At 38.9% G+C, this 17,880-nt stretch overlaps 2 protein-coding genes across 7 annotated transcripts; one reads left to right on the forward strand and one right to left on the reverse strand.

Annotated features, from left to right (window-relative positions):
* Positions 1–54: 54 nt before the first annotated feature.
* REXO4 (REX4 homolog, 3'-5' exonuclease) lies at positions 55–5,214 on the forward strand. Of its 3 annotated transcripts, none has more exons than XM_072025399.1 (8): positions 55–378; positions 657–1,105; positions 1,396–1,551; positions 1,761–1,954; positions 2,392–2,480; positions 2,845–2,919; positions 3,540–3,630; positions 4,358–5,214. In XM_072025399.1, the coding sequence occupies exons 1-7, from the start codon at positions 199–201 to the stop codon at positions 3,585–3,587; spliced, it is 1,191 nt and encodes a 396-aa protein (XP_071881500.1). In that variant the 5' UTR covers positions 55–198; the 3' UTR covers positions 3,588–3,630; positions 4,358–5,214. The 3 variants fall into 3 exon arrangements, with proteins under 3 accessions (XP_071881500.1, XP_071881499.1, XP_038044038.1); XM_038188110.2 differs by having other exon boundaries at positions 57–378; positions 3,556–3,630; XM_072025398.1 differs by lacking the exon at positions 4,358–5,214 and having other exon boundaries at positions 3,471–3,545.
* On the reverse strand, positions 4,243–17,759 carry STKLD1 (serine/threonine kinase like domain containing 1). Of its 4 annotated transcripts, XM_027470714.3 has the most exons (20): positions 17,362–17,758; positions 16,845–16,940; positions 16,357–16,401; positions 14,956–15,030; positions 14,388–14,492; positions 13,878–13,948; positions 13,332–13,447; positions 12,742–12,854; positions 12,480–12,640; positions 11,835–11,965; positions 11,142–11,225; positions 10,208–10,324; positions 9,499–9,633; positions 8,635–8,763; positions 7,813–7,941; positions 7,261–7,389; positions 6,624–6,761; positions 6,209–6,288; positions 5,078–5,121; positions 4,243–4,392 (listed from the first exon to the last, which is right to left on the reverse strand). In XM_027470714.3, exons 1-20 carry the CDS (start codon positions 17,374–17,376, stop codon positions 4,377–4,379), a joined length of 1,929 nt encoding a protein of 642 aa, XP_027326515.1. In that variant the 5' UTR covers positions 17,377–17,758; the 3' UTR covers positions 4,243–4,376. The 4 variants fall into 4 exon arrangements, with proteins under 4 accessions (XP_027326515.1, XP_027326517.1, XP_071881487.1 ...); XM_027470716.3 differs by lacking the exon at positions 16,357–16,401 and having other exon boundaries at positions 17,362–17,759; XM_072025386.1 differs by lacking the exon at positions 5,078–5,121.
* Positions 17,760–17,880: the final 121 nt, after the last annotated feature.

The raw sequence follows: 17,880 nt of genomic DNA on the forward strand, positions 1-17,880 counted from the left end.
GCCTTCCCTCTCCTCAGGGCTCGCCCCACGGGCGGCTCAGCGCCGAGCACTCCCGCAGCCGCCAGGGGCCGCCAGCGCAGACCCGGCCCCGACGCCCGGAACCGCAGCGCGGGGCCACGTTCCCCGCCGGGCCGCTGCTGCGAGGCGCTGAGGAAACGGCGGCCGCCACTCCCTTCGATTCCCGTTCCCCGTCCCCTCATGGCAAAACGGGGCCCCGCGGAGCCCGGGGCGGCGGGGCCGAGCGCCGGGAAGGGCAAGAAGAAGAAGAAATTCCGGCGGCGCCCCCCGAAGCCGGCCGCGCCTCAGGGCCCTAAGATGGCGGCGGGCCCGCCCCGCAGCCCTCAGGAGTTCTCCGCCAACTGGAAGGCGCTGCAGGAGGTGAGGGCGAGCTGCCGGGCCGGGGATGCTGTCGTTTTCCTTGCTAGCGCAGTTCCCTAGCGCGTATAGTAATGAAAAAATACGCATTTGTGTTAAAATAACCCGCAGGGGAGGTGCCGTTGCAGTAATGCCCCTTCAGCCAGGTAGAGACCCCTGGCTTCACCCTGAGGCGCTGTGTGGAGTACTCTGACAAATGACAGCAGGATAGAACTGAAGGGATATAATCTTATTTTCTCTCTCTCTTTTTTTTTTTTTTTTTTCCCTTTTGGTCATTTTAGCTACTGAAACAAAAGGCAAATAAGTCGGATGAGCCCCCCTCTGCATGTCAAACGCACACCAAAAAGAAGCATCCCCTCAAAGAGGGGAACAGCCAACAAGCTCCAGCTAGCAATGGGAGTGAGAACGTGGTAAAGCCCAAATCTGCAAACAAAAAGGAAAATGGTCCTGCTAAAGACAGTCCTCCTTTGGATAAGAAAAAATCCAAGGCGGTTGCAGCGGACAAGAATTTAAAGCCCAAATCCATAAATAAAAAGGACAACAGTTCTGCTAAAGACAATGCTCCTTTGGCTAAGCCAAAATCCAAGAAGGTTGCAACGGACAAGAATTTAAATGGCACCAATGGGAAAGGCTGCAAGGAAAAAAGGAAGAATGGCAATATTGAAAAGGAGAAGGGTGATGTAAAACATAAGAAGAGGAAAGCTGAAGATGTGGAGCAGCAGCCCAAAGAGTGAGTACTTCAGGCATGATGCATGTATTTGAATGTTTATTTTAGTAGGTGTATGTAAGGAGTACAGAGTATTAGATTCGAAATAGCTGCACTCTTCCAGACTACATTTTGGGAGAAATAAGATGAACAGTGCCCCTCCTCAGATAAGGCAACAGATTTGTATAGATGACAGTGCTAGACTACTTTTTAGAGCTGATTTTTTAATTTAAAAAAAAAAATGCTTTTCCTACAGTATAAAGATGCAAAACCACTTAAAAACTATTTAATATAATTAAATTTGTACTTACCAGGGCTGACATCTGGTTTGATGACGTTGATCCACAAGATATTGAAGCAGCAATAGGACCTGAAGCAGCAGAAGTTGCTAGAAGAAAACTGGGACTTCCAACAGGCCGATCCGAACAGTCTGTGGAGCGGGTGCTGGTTAAAGAAAAGTCTTCTGATGGGTGAGTGGCATTCCAGTGGGAAGCATGACAGCAGAAGCATCAAGATTCTTCTGATAACTCTGATTTGTGGATGCAATATGTAAGCTGACATCCCCCTGGGTCTGCTGACAGTCACACTGCTGAGTTCTCCCAAATGTGTGCACTTTGTGAATTTCACTGTACTGTCCTTGTAACAGGTGTGTCACCAAGCTGTCCTTTTTTCATTTCAGTCTGACAAGAACAGTAGCCATGGACTGCGAGATGGTGGGAGTGGGACCAAATGGTGAAGACAGTATTGTGGCTCGAGTGTCCATTGTGAACCAATTTGGGAAGTGTGTTTATGATAAGTATGTCAAACCTACAGAAGAGGTGACGGATTACAGAACTGCTGTTAGTGGCATACGTCCTGAGAACATAAAGACAGGTAGGAGATTTTTCCCAAACATGTTCTTCAAGGAAGGTAATTTTAATAGGCTACCACAAAAGCCTCATTGGTTGAGCTTGAAAAAGTTTTAGACTTACATTAAAAAAATTGAAAATAAAATCTAGTCTGAATGCTAGGAAAAATGTGGGAAGAAGTACTTTTTTTACAGAATGGTCACTGATATCCCAGATGAAATTCACGTGTTAATTATGGTGTGGGAATAATGTGTAAGTTGATTTCCTTTTAGTGTTGTGCTCTTCACGGCAAGAAGATTCAGTGTCAAATACAAATTTATATAACTTATGATAAGTTTTATAATTTATATAGTCCCAAACGTACAATTGCCTTCACAAAAAAGATGCAGTGTTTTAACTGTAGCTTGCTTAGAGTATCTTAGGTGTCTAATGGAAGGTGGTTTAATTGTGTGGTGTTTTTAGGTGAAGATTTTAAAACCGTTCAGAAGGAGGTTGCGGATATCTTGAATGGAAGGATTTTAGTTGGGCATGCTTTACACAATGACCTAAAGGTATGTGGCTGCAAATTTGTTACTTTGAAGACAAGGTTCCAAACATTGAAAATCAATTAACTTTCTAATATATCTTCCTGGATTAGTCAGATGAACTCTCTGAACTCCTAGAAACGACAGCTTTATAATTGTTCGCTTAATTTCATGTCTTTATACGCTGCACCAAGTATAGCCCTATTCACTTGCACAATTGACTTCAATTTCCACACTGACTTAATAATACTGATTTGGGTACTAAAGAGCCACAGAAGAAACAGCATAATGAAAGAAGCCTTTGTATGCTTTGCTTAGCCTCCAAAGCTCAACAGTTTGGTTACTTTCTGTGTAACAGCACTCTTTAAACCAGAAATACAATTTCTTTCAGGTCCTATTTCTTGATCATCCAAAGAAGAAAATACGCGACACACAAAAATACAAACCTTTCAGACAGAGAGTCAAGGTAAGAAATTGTTGTGAAGGAACACCTTGATTAACTGACTGCTGGGCTGCTGAATCCCAGCTTCTAGCTTGTCCCACTTGTTTCTGTTTCTTTTTACTACCTGAAACAAGTCAAACTGAATGCTTACTTAGTGTATGAAATATGGCAGTGTTACTTAGTTCATTACAAACATTACCAGTAATACCTGTAAACAAAACTCAGTGGCTCTCCCATTCTTTACCACTAGCATGGTCTTCATAACACTTCTCTAGATAGCAATATAAGATGGTACGGTTCTAATTACAGTAAGGCTTATGTGATCCTTCTTAGTAGTATAATTTGTACAAGGATATAAAAAAATCCTGATGGTTTCAAATTTCTACTTAGACTGCAAGAGTAAAGGTTCAGATTGTAGGGCAATGTTTTAAGTTTCCTAGCTATATACTTAGTTTGTTTCTCACAATAAAGCACCCCAAACGTAAATCTTAGGGTTATAGTAATACATAGAAAACCCTCTTAGTAGTGTATGCAAATGTGCATAATCCTTGTAATTTGTAAAATCTCCTTGCTAGTTCACCAACAGAAGCTGTATGTGTACACACATCTATATATTTCAAGCAGTGTGAGACAGCATGATTCAGTCTTCTTTATTTCCAGTCTGCACGACCATCATTGAAGCTGCTCTGTGAAAGACTGCTAAATGTTAAAGTGCAGACATCAGAGCACAGCTCGGTATGTATCTCATCAGAATGTACATTTTGGGGTAGATCAGTAAGATAGTACACATAAGCTCTAGAATCAGGATTCAGCTAAGAATCCTGCAGCTTCATTCTGTCCTCTCAATGAAAGTTAGCAAGCTCTGCTTGGACACCATCATGTAATAAGACTGCCACCTAAGCTTGCGTACTGTTACATGCCTCATACCATTTGGATTATTTCCTTATTTTAATAAACTTCTTTTGTATAAGTCAACTGTATTTTGTTTAAATGCTAATTCTTGCTATTTTAAGATCCTTAGTTTAAAAAAAAAAAAAAAAGTAAAATCCCAAGTATCAACTGCTTGCTTTAAAAGCAGCGTTCTGCACCTATGGTAGCTAGGTAAAATAGCAAGAGCCTATTCTCAGCAGATATTCTATTATACACTGAAAAAATGGAAGTACGACAGAGGAATTGAAAAGCAAAGCAAATTTAGAAGTTACCTCTAAGATACTACATCATTTTTTCATAATGGCTTTCCAAGTCATGGTGAGAGAAAGAAGCGCATAGCCTCGTGGTGGGCTGTACATATTAATTCCCCTCCACTAGTCACAATAGAGCTTCTAAATCTGGAAGGAGATTATGAAGTGCTACTTGAAAGGATTTATTTATTAAGATGATGGGATATGTAGCTGTTTATTAATAATAAATGTTCTTCAGCCACGTTTTGTTAAGCCTCCTTGTATGTTCTGTTTTCTTTCAGGTTCAGGATGCGCAAGCAGCTATGAGACTGTACACCTTAGAGAAAAAGCAATGGGAAGATGCTATTAAGAACAAATCTAAAACTGTAAAACATGAATGATTCTATGCTGTGTTTTTTATCTGCAGCATTTGCTGTTTTCTTGTCAGATTCTGGGCAAATTTAGAGAGAGCAACTTGGAACCAATGGCAGCTATTTCATAAAATAATAATACAGCATTCATGTACCACTTCCAACATGGTACATGAGTGCTGCCATACAAGAATACTACTGAAGTATCCCCTTTCTGGAAAGGATGTATGCCTAATGCCTACTACTGTGTTTCAACAACACTTGTAACAAATGGCTGCACTTGTCAATTATTTCATCAGTTCATTTCTGCAAAGGAAATATACACTGAGCTTAAAAAAAACAAAGTGTTTTTAAATTATGATAAATGTAGGAAAAATTTGTTACTGCTTTACTGAAATTCCTGAGGCTAAAACATCTATTTCAGATATTTATAAAGTCTACAAAGTAAGGCAAGTTCTTAATTACTGCTGTTGGTCTCACAGTTGTAACTAAACCAATGGAACATAAACATGTTTATGTATTATTAATGGCCCAATATTAATCCTTGTGGTGAGAAAAGCTTCTCAATGTATTTCAGAAGGATCCAGGCTTTTATATCTAAACCAGAAGCCTACAAGATTTGTTCTTATATACAAAAAATGTTTACTTTACTTTTGCAGTTTCACAAGTGCTGTATCCACAAGGGTCATTATCTCCTGGAGAGAAATATGAGAATTGTCAAATAAGTACCTTGTTACTTCAGTTATTTTTATACTTCTAAATTAATAAAGAGCATTGTGTTTAACTTAGGCCTTTAGAATGACTGATGTTTTAAACATATATAAGGTCTGATTCTGCAAAATCCAAAGCAATTGTAATTATCAGACTGAACACTAATGTTGTGATTTAAATAATCTAAATGGGTAGTGGAAAGTAGCAAGGAATAGGTTTCAGAGATTCAGCAGTGGCATGCCACATGCTATTACCAGAATGAGAGAGTTCTGGTATTGTCTGTCAACAGGTGGCGCGGGGAACAACAAATTGCATTTACAACAGAAGAGGGAGCTTTCTTCTCATTTGTGATTTTTTTTTTTTTAATGTGCACTACTTTATAGATGCACTGTTCATTAAAATGGTGCAGAGACACCAGAGAGCAAGTTTGTAGGCCAGGCCTCTCTCTGAGAGGAATTACATAAGCGGACTAAATGCATAACTAAGAAGAGCAAGGTTATAAGACTAACCAGTTATACTGGCTTGCTGAAAAAAAACTTTATTGCTGCTTACTTCACAGTAAGCTGTTTTAAAGGAAGTACTACCATAGAACATTAAATAGCCTGAATAACTTTCCCGTTTCTGGTATTTCAGTAGTTATCTTTTTTTTTTTTTCCAATATAACTGTTGGAATATAACTTAAGTTAACCCTTCAAGCAAACTATCAGTGTTATTTTGTTTGTTTGTTTTTTTCAAGATTGTCTCTTAGAAGGTACCTGGATGCTACATACTTGTCTTATTCCTTTAAACTTTAGCCTGTTTAGTATGGAAACTGTAGTAAGTTAATGCAGTGCAACATTGCAAGAGACCAAAACATCATCTTAAAAATTACAGCACAGAGCATAAAGAAAGTCTTCCAAATAGTTGTTTTCAACATATATTCTTACAGCTCACTCTTCACATCATATACACATAATTCTTCTGTAAATTTCTATACTCTGTAATTCCACCTAAAAATTTAAAATCCATAACCAGAAATAGTGTAATATATTAAGCACACACCCTTTATTGTCCCCAGAATCTTCTACATACCATGCTAGATGGAAAACGGCTTTTCATTTCAGACAGCAGTTCTTCCATTTTCTGGGACACCATATCCAGCACAATGTCATCTATAATGTAAATGAACAGGATAATTTATGGTTACTGGTACAATTTCCAGTGGTTTTAGCTAAAGAAAATTAGAAACGGGATGGATCTATGCAAACAGAAGCCAAGGTTAAATTTTGAAGTTACAAAATTAATAAAATTGCAGGGCCTTTTTATAATTACTCAAGGACAAGAAAGTACCAGATGAAAATACAATTCCAATTCCTCCTCCTTTCTTAGATATATAGTGAGTCCTTCCTGAGAATAACTTCCATTTGCCTGAGCAGCTGCTTTTTCTTTACTGTCTTTTAGGGGTGGGGGAGAAGAAGAGACTGGATAAATAACACCACCATCTTACCATACTGAACCATCTCATTAATCAGCATACAGATATTTTCCACCACTTCTGGGTCATCACAGTGAAAGTGGTAGGCCTCTTTGATCAGGTTTATTCCACTGCCTTTTGAATCCGTTATAAAGCTGAAAGCTGATAATTCTGAAAGGGAGACAAATGCATCTGGGCTGATCGGTTGTTGCAGACTGCATTATTTGCTTTCCAGTCCCCCACCCTTGCTAGCACATGTAGTATTTTTCCACGCAATCATATCCATTCTTTTCAGCCTTCCTAAAAGCTATTCTGAAGCATATTTGGCCAAGTAGAAAACCATATATGCAGCTGATGTCATGCATGGCAGACATAATATTTATTGTTTCTTTGAGCTCCACCCTTTTACATTGAAAAAAAAAAAAAAATGAAAACACTCTCAAGTTACTAACAAATGAGATGGTGCCATCTACTACTACTCAGACATGCATGCCAGCTCCATGGGAAGAAAAAATCTGCACTTACAGTTTCAATATTTCTCCTTCCAGTTCTGCAAGAAAAGATTAACTCAGGAGAGAAGACAATCTCAGTCCCAATATGAACTCCTGAACTACGCAGAAGCACCTCTGAGGTGATTTGCAATTAACAAAAATTAATTACTGAATGTTACCAGATAGCCTTAGAAGGCTTGCTAATGCCAGGCAGGCATTCTTCACTAGCACAGCTCTTTTCAGGTTCATCCTAAGTGCATCCAGCAAAAGCACTGTTGTAGGCTCATAGTCATTTTCAGTTAAGCATCCTTTAAAAGAAAATAATAATAATAAAATTAAAAAAAAAAAAAAAAACACATTTAAAATACATACCTGCATCTCAACTTCTGTTTCTGAAGGGATTTTTTAAGTATGCAGCAAATGTTACAAAGAAAGAATGTGAAAACCTGTATTATAGTAACAGAGACCCAGTAAAGACTTATCGTGAGCTGTATCCATCAGCAGTATCTAGTTACATAATCAATATGGATCATCAAAAATAGCTTCATTAGTGTCAGACAGCAAATACAGGGAGGGTTTATTAAGAGGATGCAAGTTTCTAACTCTGCTGCCATCTGCAGAGCCTGCTAAGGCCAAGCAGCCTGTACTTCATGAATCTACTGACAGCAGTGTTTGATGTGCTAGCCTTTTCCATGCACAAGGGACAAGATAAACACCTTGGGAACACACACCTTGGAGTGACAATGCCCACAGCGCTGAGCAAGCTGACTCCATAACTGCTCCATTCTGGAGGTGCTCTTGAATGACCGCAGTGGTAATGGGGACAGCACTTTTCAGCAACGCTTGGTCTGCATTATTCTCTGAATTACCACAACAAAAAGGAAACGCATCAGGCAGGGTTATTTAATCAAGTAACAACATCACAAGCTCATTATAAGTCAAATTATATCAGTAAAACATTAATGGGTAATGGCACTGGAGTAAAGCCACATTATTTTAATATGGTCAACAGTGAGGGAAGAAATCCCAAACATGCAAATCAGATTTTACAGGACTACTAAATAGTAGTGTTTATTGCAGAAAGCTAAACTCTGGGAACTAGTTTCCTCTGCCATTTAAATTACACTTGGGCATCACAGCAGGAAAGCAAGCAAAAAAATATTTTGGTATGCAAATCTTTCACAGGATGGGTATTTAGCTGGTCACATAAATCAAATAGGTAGATTGTCACACAAAGAAAACAAAACACACCAAGTGCAATTGTGCACACTGTGCTTTCAGCCTTCCTTGATGATTAGAATACAACACCTATAAAAGAACACTGGAGAAACAAATCTCCATAAACTCCCAGTGTGGTCCCATAAAAAGGGGTCGGCTGTTGATCATTTAAAGTTATTCTAGCAGTGCTGTGGAGACATCTCTACACAATGCAAGAAAAAAATGTAAGAAAAACCCAGTTACAGCAACACAAATGTCTGAACTCAATTAGGCACAATACCTGCTGCATTTCAGTCACATGAGGCTAGGCACAATACTTGCTGGGTTCTACTTACCACTCACAGCCAAGCTCCAGAGAACTGCACAGCTAGAGAGGCAGATCTGTTCATTATGAAGAAAATTTTTTAAAATCCACAGAAGGTCTGAGATTAATCCAGCTTTCCTTAGATTCTCTGCTGCAATTTCTGAAGAGCACAGAAAAAGATAGCGTATAAAACCTGGCATTTGTGCCCCTCTCACTGTCCTTGCAACAAACTGCACTACCAACCATATTTAAACAGTGATACCAAACAGGTAACGTAATACCATGAGCAGGACAAAAGAAAGAAAAAGATTGGATTCAGTTAGGAAATAATGTATAAAATTTGGCCTTAGGTAGTAACTTTATTTGTATAAATGTAGACATTTCATAACACTTTGTACAAACTAGTCTTTTTAGATTATCCCCTTGTTGCAAAACTCTGTGACCAAAGAGTCTTATGATGACTGCTGAATTGACACTGCAAACAAAAAATACTATAAATATTTAGCAAATACAATCTCAGGAGAAAAAAAAAAAAATGAGGCAGAATGTAGAAATGTGCTGTTCACCACAGCACAGCCGGAAATAGAATCCAGGTTCTATGCCCTCATTTTCCCAAGGACTACTATTTGCACAGTTTCTATTTGTTTCTAAAACAGACAAATACAGCACAGCTCTGTAATACATACAATTCAGTAAGTGCCTGAAGCCTCAACAGTGCAACTTATTCATAACATACCTGAAAGTACAAGAAATCTTACCACTATTATCCTTATCAAACTAATATCTACAGGCACCCACATCTCAGTGAAGTCATGAGTTCTGCATTGTATCTTGGATTAGATTATTGAAGTGGAAAAATAAGAATATTCCTCCAAAAATGAACAAAGTGACCCACCACTGGCTGATATCATCATCAGTAATGTGCAGATCAATGAAAGAAGCTCTTCATTTTCAGAGTGTTTTCTCACTATCTCTAATAGAGAAATGGTCACATTCTCATCCAGGGTCATCACCACATCCTGTTCTAGAGCTGTCAAAAGTAAACATTAGAACAACAAAAATTTCAGTGGCTTTGAATGCAGTTTGAACCTCCTGCTCTCTACATAAGTAAACATTCAACTAACAGCTATTCAACTATTTATTCACACAACTCCAAAATTATTTCAAATTTTCTTTCTTCCAAAATACATTTCTTATTACTTTCAATCCTGTACCATTATCAGGTGCTATTGGAATAAAATGCCAAGAAACTTGACAGAAAGGACAACACAAGAGAGCAAAATGTCTTCTGTATTTTTATGCTTTTAAAGTCAAATGTCAGAGCACTGAAAATCTCTCATTTGTAACATGAAAACAAACTTGGTAGACTAAGACCAGTAGCCTGGATTTAACATTTACACTTTAACACAGAATACACATATGCCAGTCTTAAAGAAAGCCCCCAAGAATCTAGGCTCTTATTAAAGCTGGTTAAATTCCTCTATTACCTTACATTTATCCCCTAAAATTATTACTGAAACTATTTCAAACCTTACCTGATACATCTAACATTACAAGATACAGGCTGTATTACCCAGCATTAGTTGGAAATGTCGTAACTGTACCTTGAGTAAGAATTTCAAGCAATAAACTGCAACCATCTACTTGTAACTTGAGGGAATCTATATGGGCCTTCATTGCAAAAGTGATCAATTCTGTGAATTTTGGCAGATAGGGCAAGGCTGTGGGGAAGAGAAATGATTTGAAACAACATTCATTTACGCAGTCGATTGCTCAGCAGATGTTTATGCTTCAAAAACACCAGAGTTCTGGTTTCAAATGAATTTGAGTCCCTGTGAAGGATGGGATACAGTAAAACAACATTCCTGAATGAAAGAACAGTAAAGTTTTCTTCAATAACAGTGCTGAAGAGGTTGGCAACTCTAAAGAAAAAGAAATGACTCTTTCCTTTTTGATTACAGATATTGAACATCCTTGTGTATTAATAGTATGTGCTAATGCCAGTTTTAAAATGCTGTCACAAAAATGCAGTGCTACTGGATAAACTGAGTTAACCTGGTGCTTTAAAAAAAAATAAATTTGATCTGAAAGATCTGAAAAAATGTGCAGATAGTGGGAGAAAATAGTGTTCACTCACACAGCTTTACTGGACACAAAGAAACTAGACACACGTAGTTAGCTTTTGCTCTATCTGTCTCACAGCCCTAGGCATTACCCACAATTTATCCCCATGCTGATATGAATTACCTTCCTCGACAAACGTAAGTTTGCCCATTCCTCTTGGTTGCCAACATCACCAAGTTTTTCCCAGTACCCATTTTTCTTGTCCAGTAAAACATGCTGCTGTTCAGCAAAAGCATTTACAAACAAGTACCAACACAATCATATAAACAAGCAATCTATTTCAGTATGTTTCAAAAATCAAAAATAGGAAGACAGCAATTTTGTTCTCATTGTTAGGAGACTTTTTTCCTCTTCCCATTATCTCAAAAGGTAAGGAAAGAGCAGAACAAATAAATGAATAAAGCAGTACCTTACCACTTTCATCTCCTACAAAGCTGGAAAGGTGCTGCATGGCTCTAGCCTGTGCTTCTTCTACATCCCAGAAAGCCTGCATGAATTCTATATTAAAAATATATAATCATTTGATACAAAACATTTACAAAAAGCACTAAAATTTTATCTATTTTTGTGCAAGATGTGAATTCACATAAATGAAAATAATGAATTTGTGACTGCTGAAAGAGAAACCCTTTCTCCCTAAGCATCGATCCTTAGAGTATCATGATTCACCTCTATGATCTTTGTATGTCACACATATTTTCTGGAACTGTTGGAGTATTGAATCAAAGCAGGGCTGGGGGCTTTAAATGCGTTATTCAGACAGCCTTTTCATATTAAGAGAACCTCATCCTTATTTACAAGAAAAATGGCAGAGTAGATCTTTTCTTGGCATACATTGCAAACATGTTAGAATGCAGACAAAACAAGTGTGGTTCCCAGATTTTCAGAGGAATGATCTCTGACCCCATGGCACACTAGGTATGGCTGGTAAACTTACGAGGTTCTAGAAAAGGCTATACAGTGATTTTTGCTCCAAAGAATATCCTATTCCATTTCAAATAAAATGGGAACACAAGAATTATTTTTCAAGTAGACTGGAAAACACACTGGTTTGTCTTCTACAAAAATCACCATTATTCATCAAATTCATCTTGTTTTCCTTATTACCTAGAACATTTTCGATTCCTCCCTCAAGGAGCACATCTATTATACAGGGAGACAAAGACTTTTTCTGTTTTATTAAAAAGGAACCAGCAACAATCAGGCATTCCCCAACAAATGGAACATCAGTCAGATCCCTAAAATTATGAGAGACAAAAGTAGTACCAATAAATTAGAACTGGTAAGTTTCAGAAATATTTCTACAGTCTTCATTTAATTTTGATATAAAAAATTAAACAATGCTATTTGAAGACTAGATTATTTTTGACAAAACTTACACAGTTTGCTTCAAAACTGCTGATGAAAAAGCTTACTGTAAACAAGCCAGACTCAGGCTTCAATTTAATTGTTTGTAAAATAGATACAATACCAAAATATTGCATTGCATCCTGAAGCATTCTCAAGAGGTAAAAAATTGTGTGCAACATGATTTTATAATGTAACTCTTCAAAAAAGGTCAACTACACAAATCAGAATGCCTGTTTCTTAAAGAAAAACAAGTCTTTTTGTAGTAACTCAATTAGTCAAGGCGGTAAGATCAACAACCTTGACTCAATCCCTTTCAAGCAGTAGCTAACGTTCCCTATCTTTTGAAGGTATGTGGGGTTTAGGTCAAGAAATAACAATACAGGCAAAGCATCTAGAACTCACTTTGCTGTGGGTCTCATGCTGGGCTGAATCTGTAGCATCATAAATAGAATTGGGAATAAAGGCAAAGAGCTGTTATCTCCATGTTGCATCAGTGGCAGAACTCCCTCAAGACGGCTGGTATTGTGTCTGAGATCCTGCAGCAATGAAGTGATCTCTTCTGTCTGTAAAGAGTATAGTAACAGTAGAGTTTACACATACAAATTTACAGATATCCTGGTGGGCTCATGACATTTTAAATCTATAATGAAACATTATTACATACATTCAGAATAAAGCAGGTGATCATGTCAAGTAGAATACAGCCTAGAGACCAGATGTCTGATTTCTCACTGAAACAAAAATTGAATGTTTCCGGAGCCATCCAAGCCTTGCTATCTGTTGAAATAAGAATCCCATGGTAACATTGCTGACACTGTATTATACACAGTGTTGCCTGCACAGGTATGAACTGCAGGCAATAGTTTTATGTCTAAAAATAGAGATACTCAGCAGAGATTAGTGGGTTTTTTGTTTTGGTTTGGTTTTTACTGGCGATATGCTACAAAAGAGTAAGAAACACTACAACTAATAAATCATTTTTCAAGATGTAACTGCATATATATCAAGCTAAAAAGAATTGCAACTGTATTTGTTTCATAGAAGTTCTGAGACTTATAGACAGCTTTCAATTATGAACACAATTAATGCTCCGGGCAACTCTCTGTGAATATGCTATTCATATTTTAGAAGGATAATGCAGAGAAGGGGGGGGATAACATTTCTCTCTTTGTCTGATTTTTCTCTGGAGATTGCAAAATATCCACCATAAATTAATCTCTTATAAATATAGTCAAAATAAAAGAAATTATCTACTTTCTTCCACTCTTATTTTCCATTTTGCTTCATCAGTCATAAGTATTTCTGTACTGAAGTCACAAAGCATGAAGGATTCTTCATCAGTCACAAGAATGTTTGACGGCTTGAGATTTCTGCAACACAAATATTTTCTGTCAGCATGTGAGATCAGAACCTAGTGATATGTAACTACAGGTTCTCAGCATCTCTACATATTAGAAAGTTTGGGATTTGTTTTTTTGTTTTGATATACAAGTGGTAATCAACTGAAAATTATTTTCCTCCTTTACTGTGAAATGCTTTGAAAATTGCAATTACAACAAAATTTATCCAAACATGGAATGCAATGGCTTACTTTACTTTAGTCACACAAAGTATACCTTGTCTGTCACATCCACTAGAATGTAAGCATTGTTGACAGGCAATATTCTAATGTTTATATTAACAATCATACCTCACGTTCAAAACAACAGAGAACACCTCTTTCAAATGGCTAATTCAAGACAAAATTCAAGAAACAGATGAGTTCAAAAGTCACAGAAAATTAACAGGATTTCTACTCACCTATGCAAAATGTTTTGTTTGTGTATATAAAACAAAGCATCCACCATCTGTCCCAGGAACTTCACCATCACCTGTTGACAGGTACATACGTGACAATGTAACACAAATACAATAACATGACAGAGAAATTAAACATTTAACAAGAGAGAATGCCTGTAATTGAAGTGAGGCCCAGAGTGGAAGGAAATACTGTTTTCCCCAAACAGATAAATATGCTAATCTCTGTGTGTATTAGACAATTGCTATCATCCATAATTTCCATGGATAAAAAAAGTAAAACAGGGGAAGATTTAATTGCTTGAGAGCAAGATACACGAAGAGTTAATTGTTGATACAGAAATTTCATAGTGATTCAAGGCAAAGAAGTAGATAACTTCCAAAAGCTCTCTTCAGCAACACACTGTGCTTTGAAGACTTTGAGGAAAACTTTGAGAAAGAGTGAATACAGAAGAAATATAAAAGCAGCAAGATTCAGTCAGTTCAATTAAATGCCTCTTTTGTACGTTTTACCATGTCTGCTATTTTCTCTGACTTCTGCCTTTTTGTCTTAATCAGAGATGAAAGATCTTCTTGGCCTGAGTGCTGCATTACCAGACAAAGGAACAGAGATGATATCTGTAATAAAACGTTACACCAAGATTGTCTAATTGTTTGCAGGTAATAACATATCCAGAAAGATAGATCAACACAAGGACTTGGCCAAACTGCTGGGTATGATGTTCACCAATACACAGGTGTTCTGAGATGTTTAATCTCTCACAGAGCATACAATATTTACTTTCTTATATTAAAAATAGAGCACGTGTGTTGTTTTTTTTTCAAAATCATTACCCCAGCATCTCTTACACAAAGCCATGTGGGACAATTCGAGTAGAACATACACCCATAAAAAACAACATGAATTTCACGTGAGTGCTGAATCAAAACTGAAAATAAGCAAGACAGGGCTTTTGGTTTCCTATAGCCTGCTATGAAAGTTCTGTTTGTTTAAATGCAGGCATGCTGAAGACAGAACAAAAGCAGACAAAAGCAACTTAAAATGATACATTTTACACAACCAATCCTAGTTAATTCTCACCTCATTATTCCAAGTCACAAACAACTCCTTGTAAGTACAGATGTTTGAATGACGAAGTTTTAGCAAATCCATTGCCTGCGTAGAAAAAAAAATACTGAGAGAAAGCAGTCTAGAGCTACATACTCCTTCCCACTGAAAATGACCTTAAATAATATCATAAGCCAGTTCCTGACATGTTCATGTCACGTGTCTGTTCAAATCCTTTCTGTGTGTAAGCTCTGTTATACAGGTACATTTGCATGTACAAGTGTAGGAAAGTACTTCAGTAAGACTCTGCTCAGTGTAATGCTGTAACAGCATTGGGAGACTCAAGGTACAAACAGATCCTAAGAGACATGCTATGTAAATAATCCCCTACCCCAGTTCCTAACGTCTGAACTTGACAACATATCTTAGGATGTGAAAGTCAAGATGATTTTTCTAGTGTAGGCGTTATTTCAAATAACACCTATGCAAGCTCAAACCACAAAAAAGATGATGGCACTAGTGAGATGTTTATCTCCTTTACGTTGGTTTCAGTATAAGGAACAATTATCAGTTACTTTAACAAATTTGCTGATGATGAAAAAAAAAAAAATTACAGGAATTCAGCTCACTGTCCTAGTTTTGTTTTTGGCTGTGCAGAAAGAAAAAAAAAAAAAGAGCCATGCTTCCAGCTTGCACAGCTACATTTATTTCAACAGACACATCAGCAGACAATTTGGATCAAACTGTATCAGGAAAGACAGTCTCAGTATATAAAGAGGTCACTTATCTTTAATAGGATGAAACATTTTTACAGATATACATGTATATTCTCCCTCATTTTCCACTGCAGATATCATGTATACTGGACACTGTGAGACTAATTCATCTGATATTATTTCACATATTTTGTTTAAACAAATTTTGGTATTTTAACAGTATGTCTGATGTTCCTTCTTATGTGTGGCATTGAAAAAAGTTTGCACAAAAAAAAGGTAAACAGAGGAAGAAAACTAGTCAAATTATTCACATCATGAAATACCCAACTCTGAGAAATGACCATGTAATGAAACATGTTTGACAGAAATTAATAATAATAAATAAAAATATAAACAGGCTATGTTCTCCTTCAGCTTAAAGGCCAAAATGATGTGCTTTTCTCTTTGTCCTCACCACAAATCAAATACAAAATCTGAAAAATGGAACTATCTTCTGAGAACAGCTGTCCACTTGAATCTACATATTCAAATCTAGGAAGAACTAATAAAAAATCCTGGCCTCAGCTCAAGCAGAGGGCAGGGATAACACCCTTCAGATAGTCCTACCCAATCTGCATGTTGGCTATTTGCACAGCCAATCTTTGTAGATAAAGACTTTGTTCTGTTAAAGTCTTTGGTCTCTGGAAGTGAAGCTTGTAAAGAAAACCTGCACTGATACCTCCTTCAAGGCCGTGTTTGCTTGCATTTTGTCAGTGCATTCAACCTGTACCAAACAAATAGAAGACAAAGATGAGACTGTAATATAGAAACAGCCAATTTTTAAGGAAGTACAAACTTGCCAAGAGGATATGAATTGGCATAAATTTTAAATTATAGCTCCGATCTGTAATGCTTGGAACAGTCTTGATTTTGGGAGATGAACAGAAAGCTTTAAGTGACTAGTCACTGCTGCACTGTCAAAGTAGCAGAAAGCTTTGGTGAAAGCACACTGGATGGACCTAAATAGGGCGTTCCCCCTTCCCCAGTTCTACCTCAATATTCTGGTAAACTGATCCAATTCCTCAGATGTCCAAAAGAGCAGCACAATGTAAGATGCAAACCTACTCTTACCCAGCAACCAACCTACTGACCATGTTTGCCTCTTTTACTATCAAAAGGGCCCACAGAGTTGACGAACTCATGTTTTCCTAGCAACCACCTTCTCACCTGCTTTATTACATATTTCTTTTTCTCACTCCCTTTTCCTTCTGATTCAACCACCAGCATTGTGCCCAGCGCCCCGGGCTGCAGCTGCTCCAGTACCTGCTGGGCAGAGGAGAGGTATTAACGCATCTTGCTCCAGGGGGTGACACGACCAAGGCAGAGACCCCCTTTCAAACCCCCCTCTCACGGAGACCCTCCACACAGAGCACTCCTCCTGCTCCCTGCAGCAGGCCAACACGCACCCCCCAGGCCTCCTCTCCCTCAAATTTTCCCCCTTCCTCCTGCTGCAGAGGGCATCACCCCCACCTCCCCAGGGCCTCATAATCCCTTCATTTTACTGTGTTACGTGCTTTATATTTTACACTCGATGTTTCACTACACCCCAGCACCTCCTTCCCCTTCCCTTCCCCAAGGGGCCGCTTATACCCCCACCACCCACCCCCTACAGGACCAAGCCGCCCTCTATTTCCCCCCTGAGCCACCACAGCCTCCCCTGAGGGGCAGAGACCCCCAGGACCACCTCGTATCCCTCCATCAGCCCCTGAGGGACCGGGCCGAGCCCCCCCAGCCCCCGGGGGCAGCCGTTGGCCCCGGTTCCCTTCAGGGGATTTGGGGGCCGGGCGCCGAGCCTGCGGGGCTGGCAGGAAGCTTCGTCAGTGCTTATGGAGGGCAGCAGGGCCGCACCGCACCGCCCCCAGCGTTTCCTGGGTGGGGGATTTCGGTTCAAACAGAGGAAAAAAAGCCTAAAAATGGGAAAAAAAAAAAAAAATCGGTGACAGGGAAGCAGCAACAAGGGCACCACTGGGGGGGGGGGTGTGACGGGACTCAGTACGGCCCCACTACCGGCGGGGCACACAATTTAGAGGCGCGGGCAGTCCCAGCCCAGCCCCATCGGTGCTTTACAACCCCTAAAAACCCCAATTCCCACCCCAAAACCCAACGCCGAGAGCCCCGAGGCGCGGCCCCTTTAAGGCCGCGCGGCGCGGGAAGGGCGGGGCCCCTCGGGCCGCCCTCTCCCATTCGCCCGGCTTGCGCCGGC

The sequence above is a fragment of the Anas platyrhynchos genome, chromosome 18 (assembly GCF_047663525.1).
Source record: "Anas platyrhynchos isolate ZD024472 breed Pekin duck chromosome 18, IASCAAS_PekinDuck_T2T, whole genome shotgun sequence".
In the NCBI taxonomy this organism is placed as follows: domain Eukaryota; kingdom Metazoa; phylum Chordata; class Aves; order Anseriformes; family Anatidae; genus Anas; species Anas platyrhynchos.

Excerpts from the sequence above, each read along its gene's own strand:
- REXO4 (XM_038188110.2), top strand. The coding sequence starts at position 199 with ATGGCAAAACGGGGCCCCGCGGAGCCCGGGGCGGCGGGGCCGAGCGCC. Across the intron at positions 1,106-1,395 it reads GTGGAGCAGCAGCCCAAAGA|GGCTGACATCTGGTTTGATG; the intron begins GTGAGTACTTCA and ends TGTACTTACCAG. Across the intron at positions 1,552-1,760 it reads AAAGAAAAGTCTTCTGATGG|TCTGACAAGAACAGTAGCCA; the intron begins GTGAGTGGCATT and ends TTTTCATTTCAG.
- STKLD1 (XM_027470714.3), bottom strand. Across the intron at positions 13,949-14,387 it reads CAGAGAAAATAGCAGACATG|GTGATGGTGAAGTTCCTGGG; the intron begins GTAAAACGTACA and ends ACCTGTCAACAG. Across the intron at positions 11,966-12,479 it reads AGCATGAGACCCACAGCAAA|GGATCTGACTGATGTTCCAT; the intron begins GTGAGTTCTAGA and ends TCATAATTTTAG.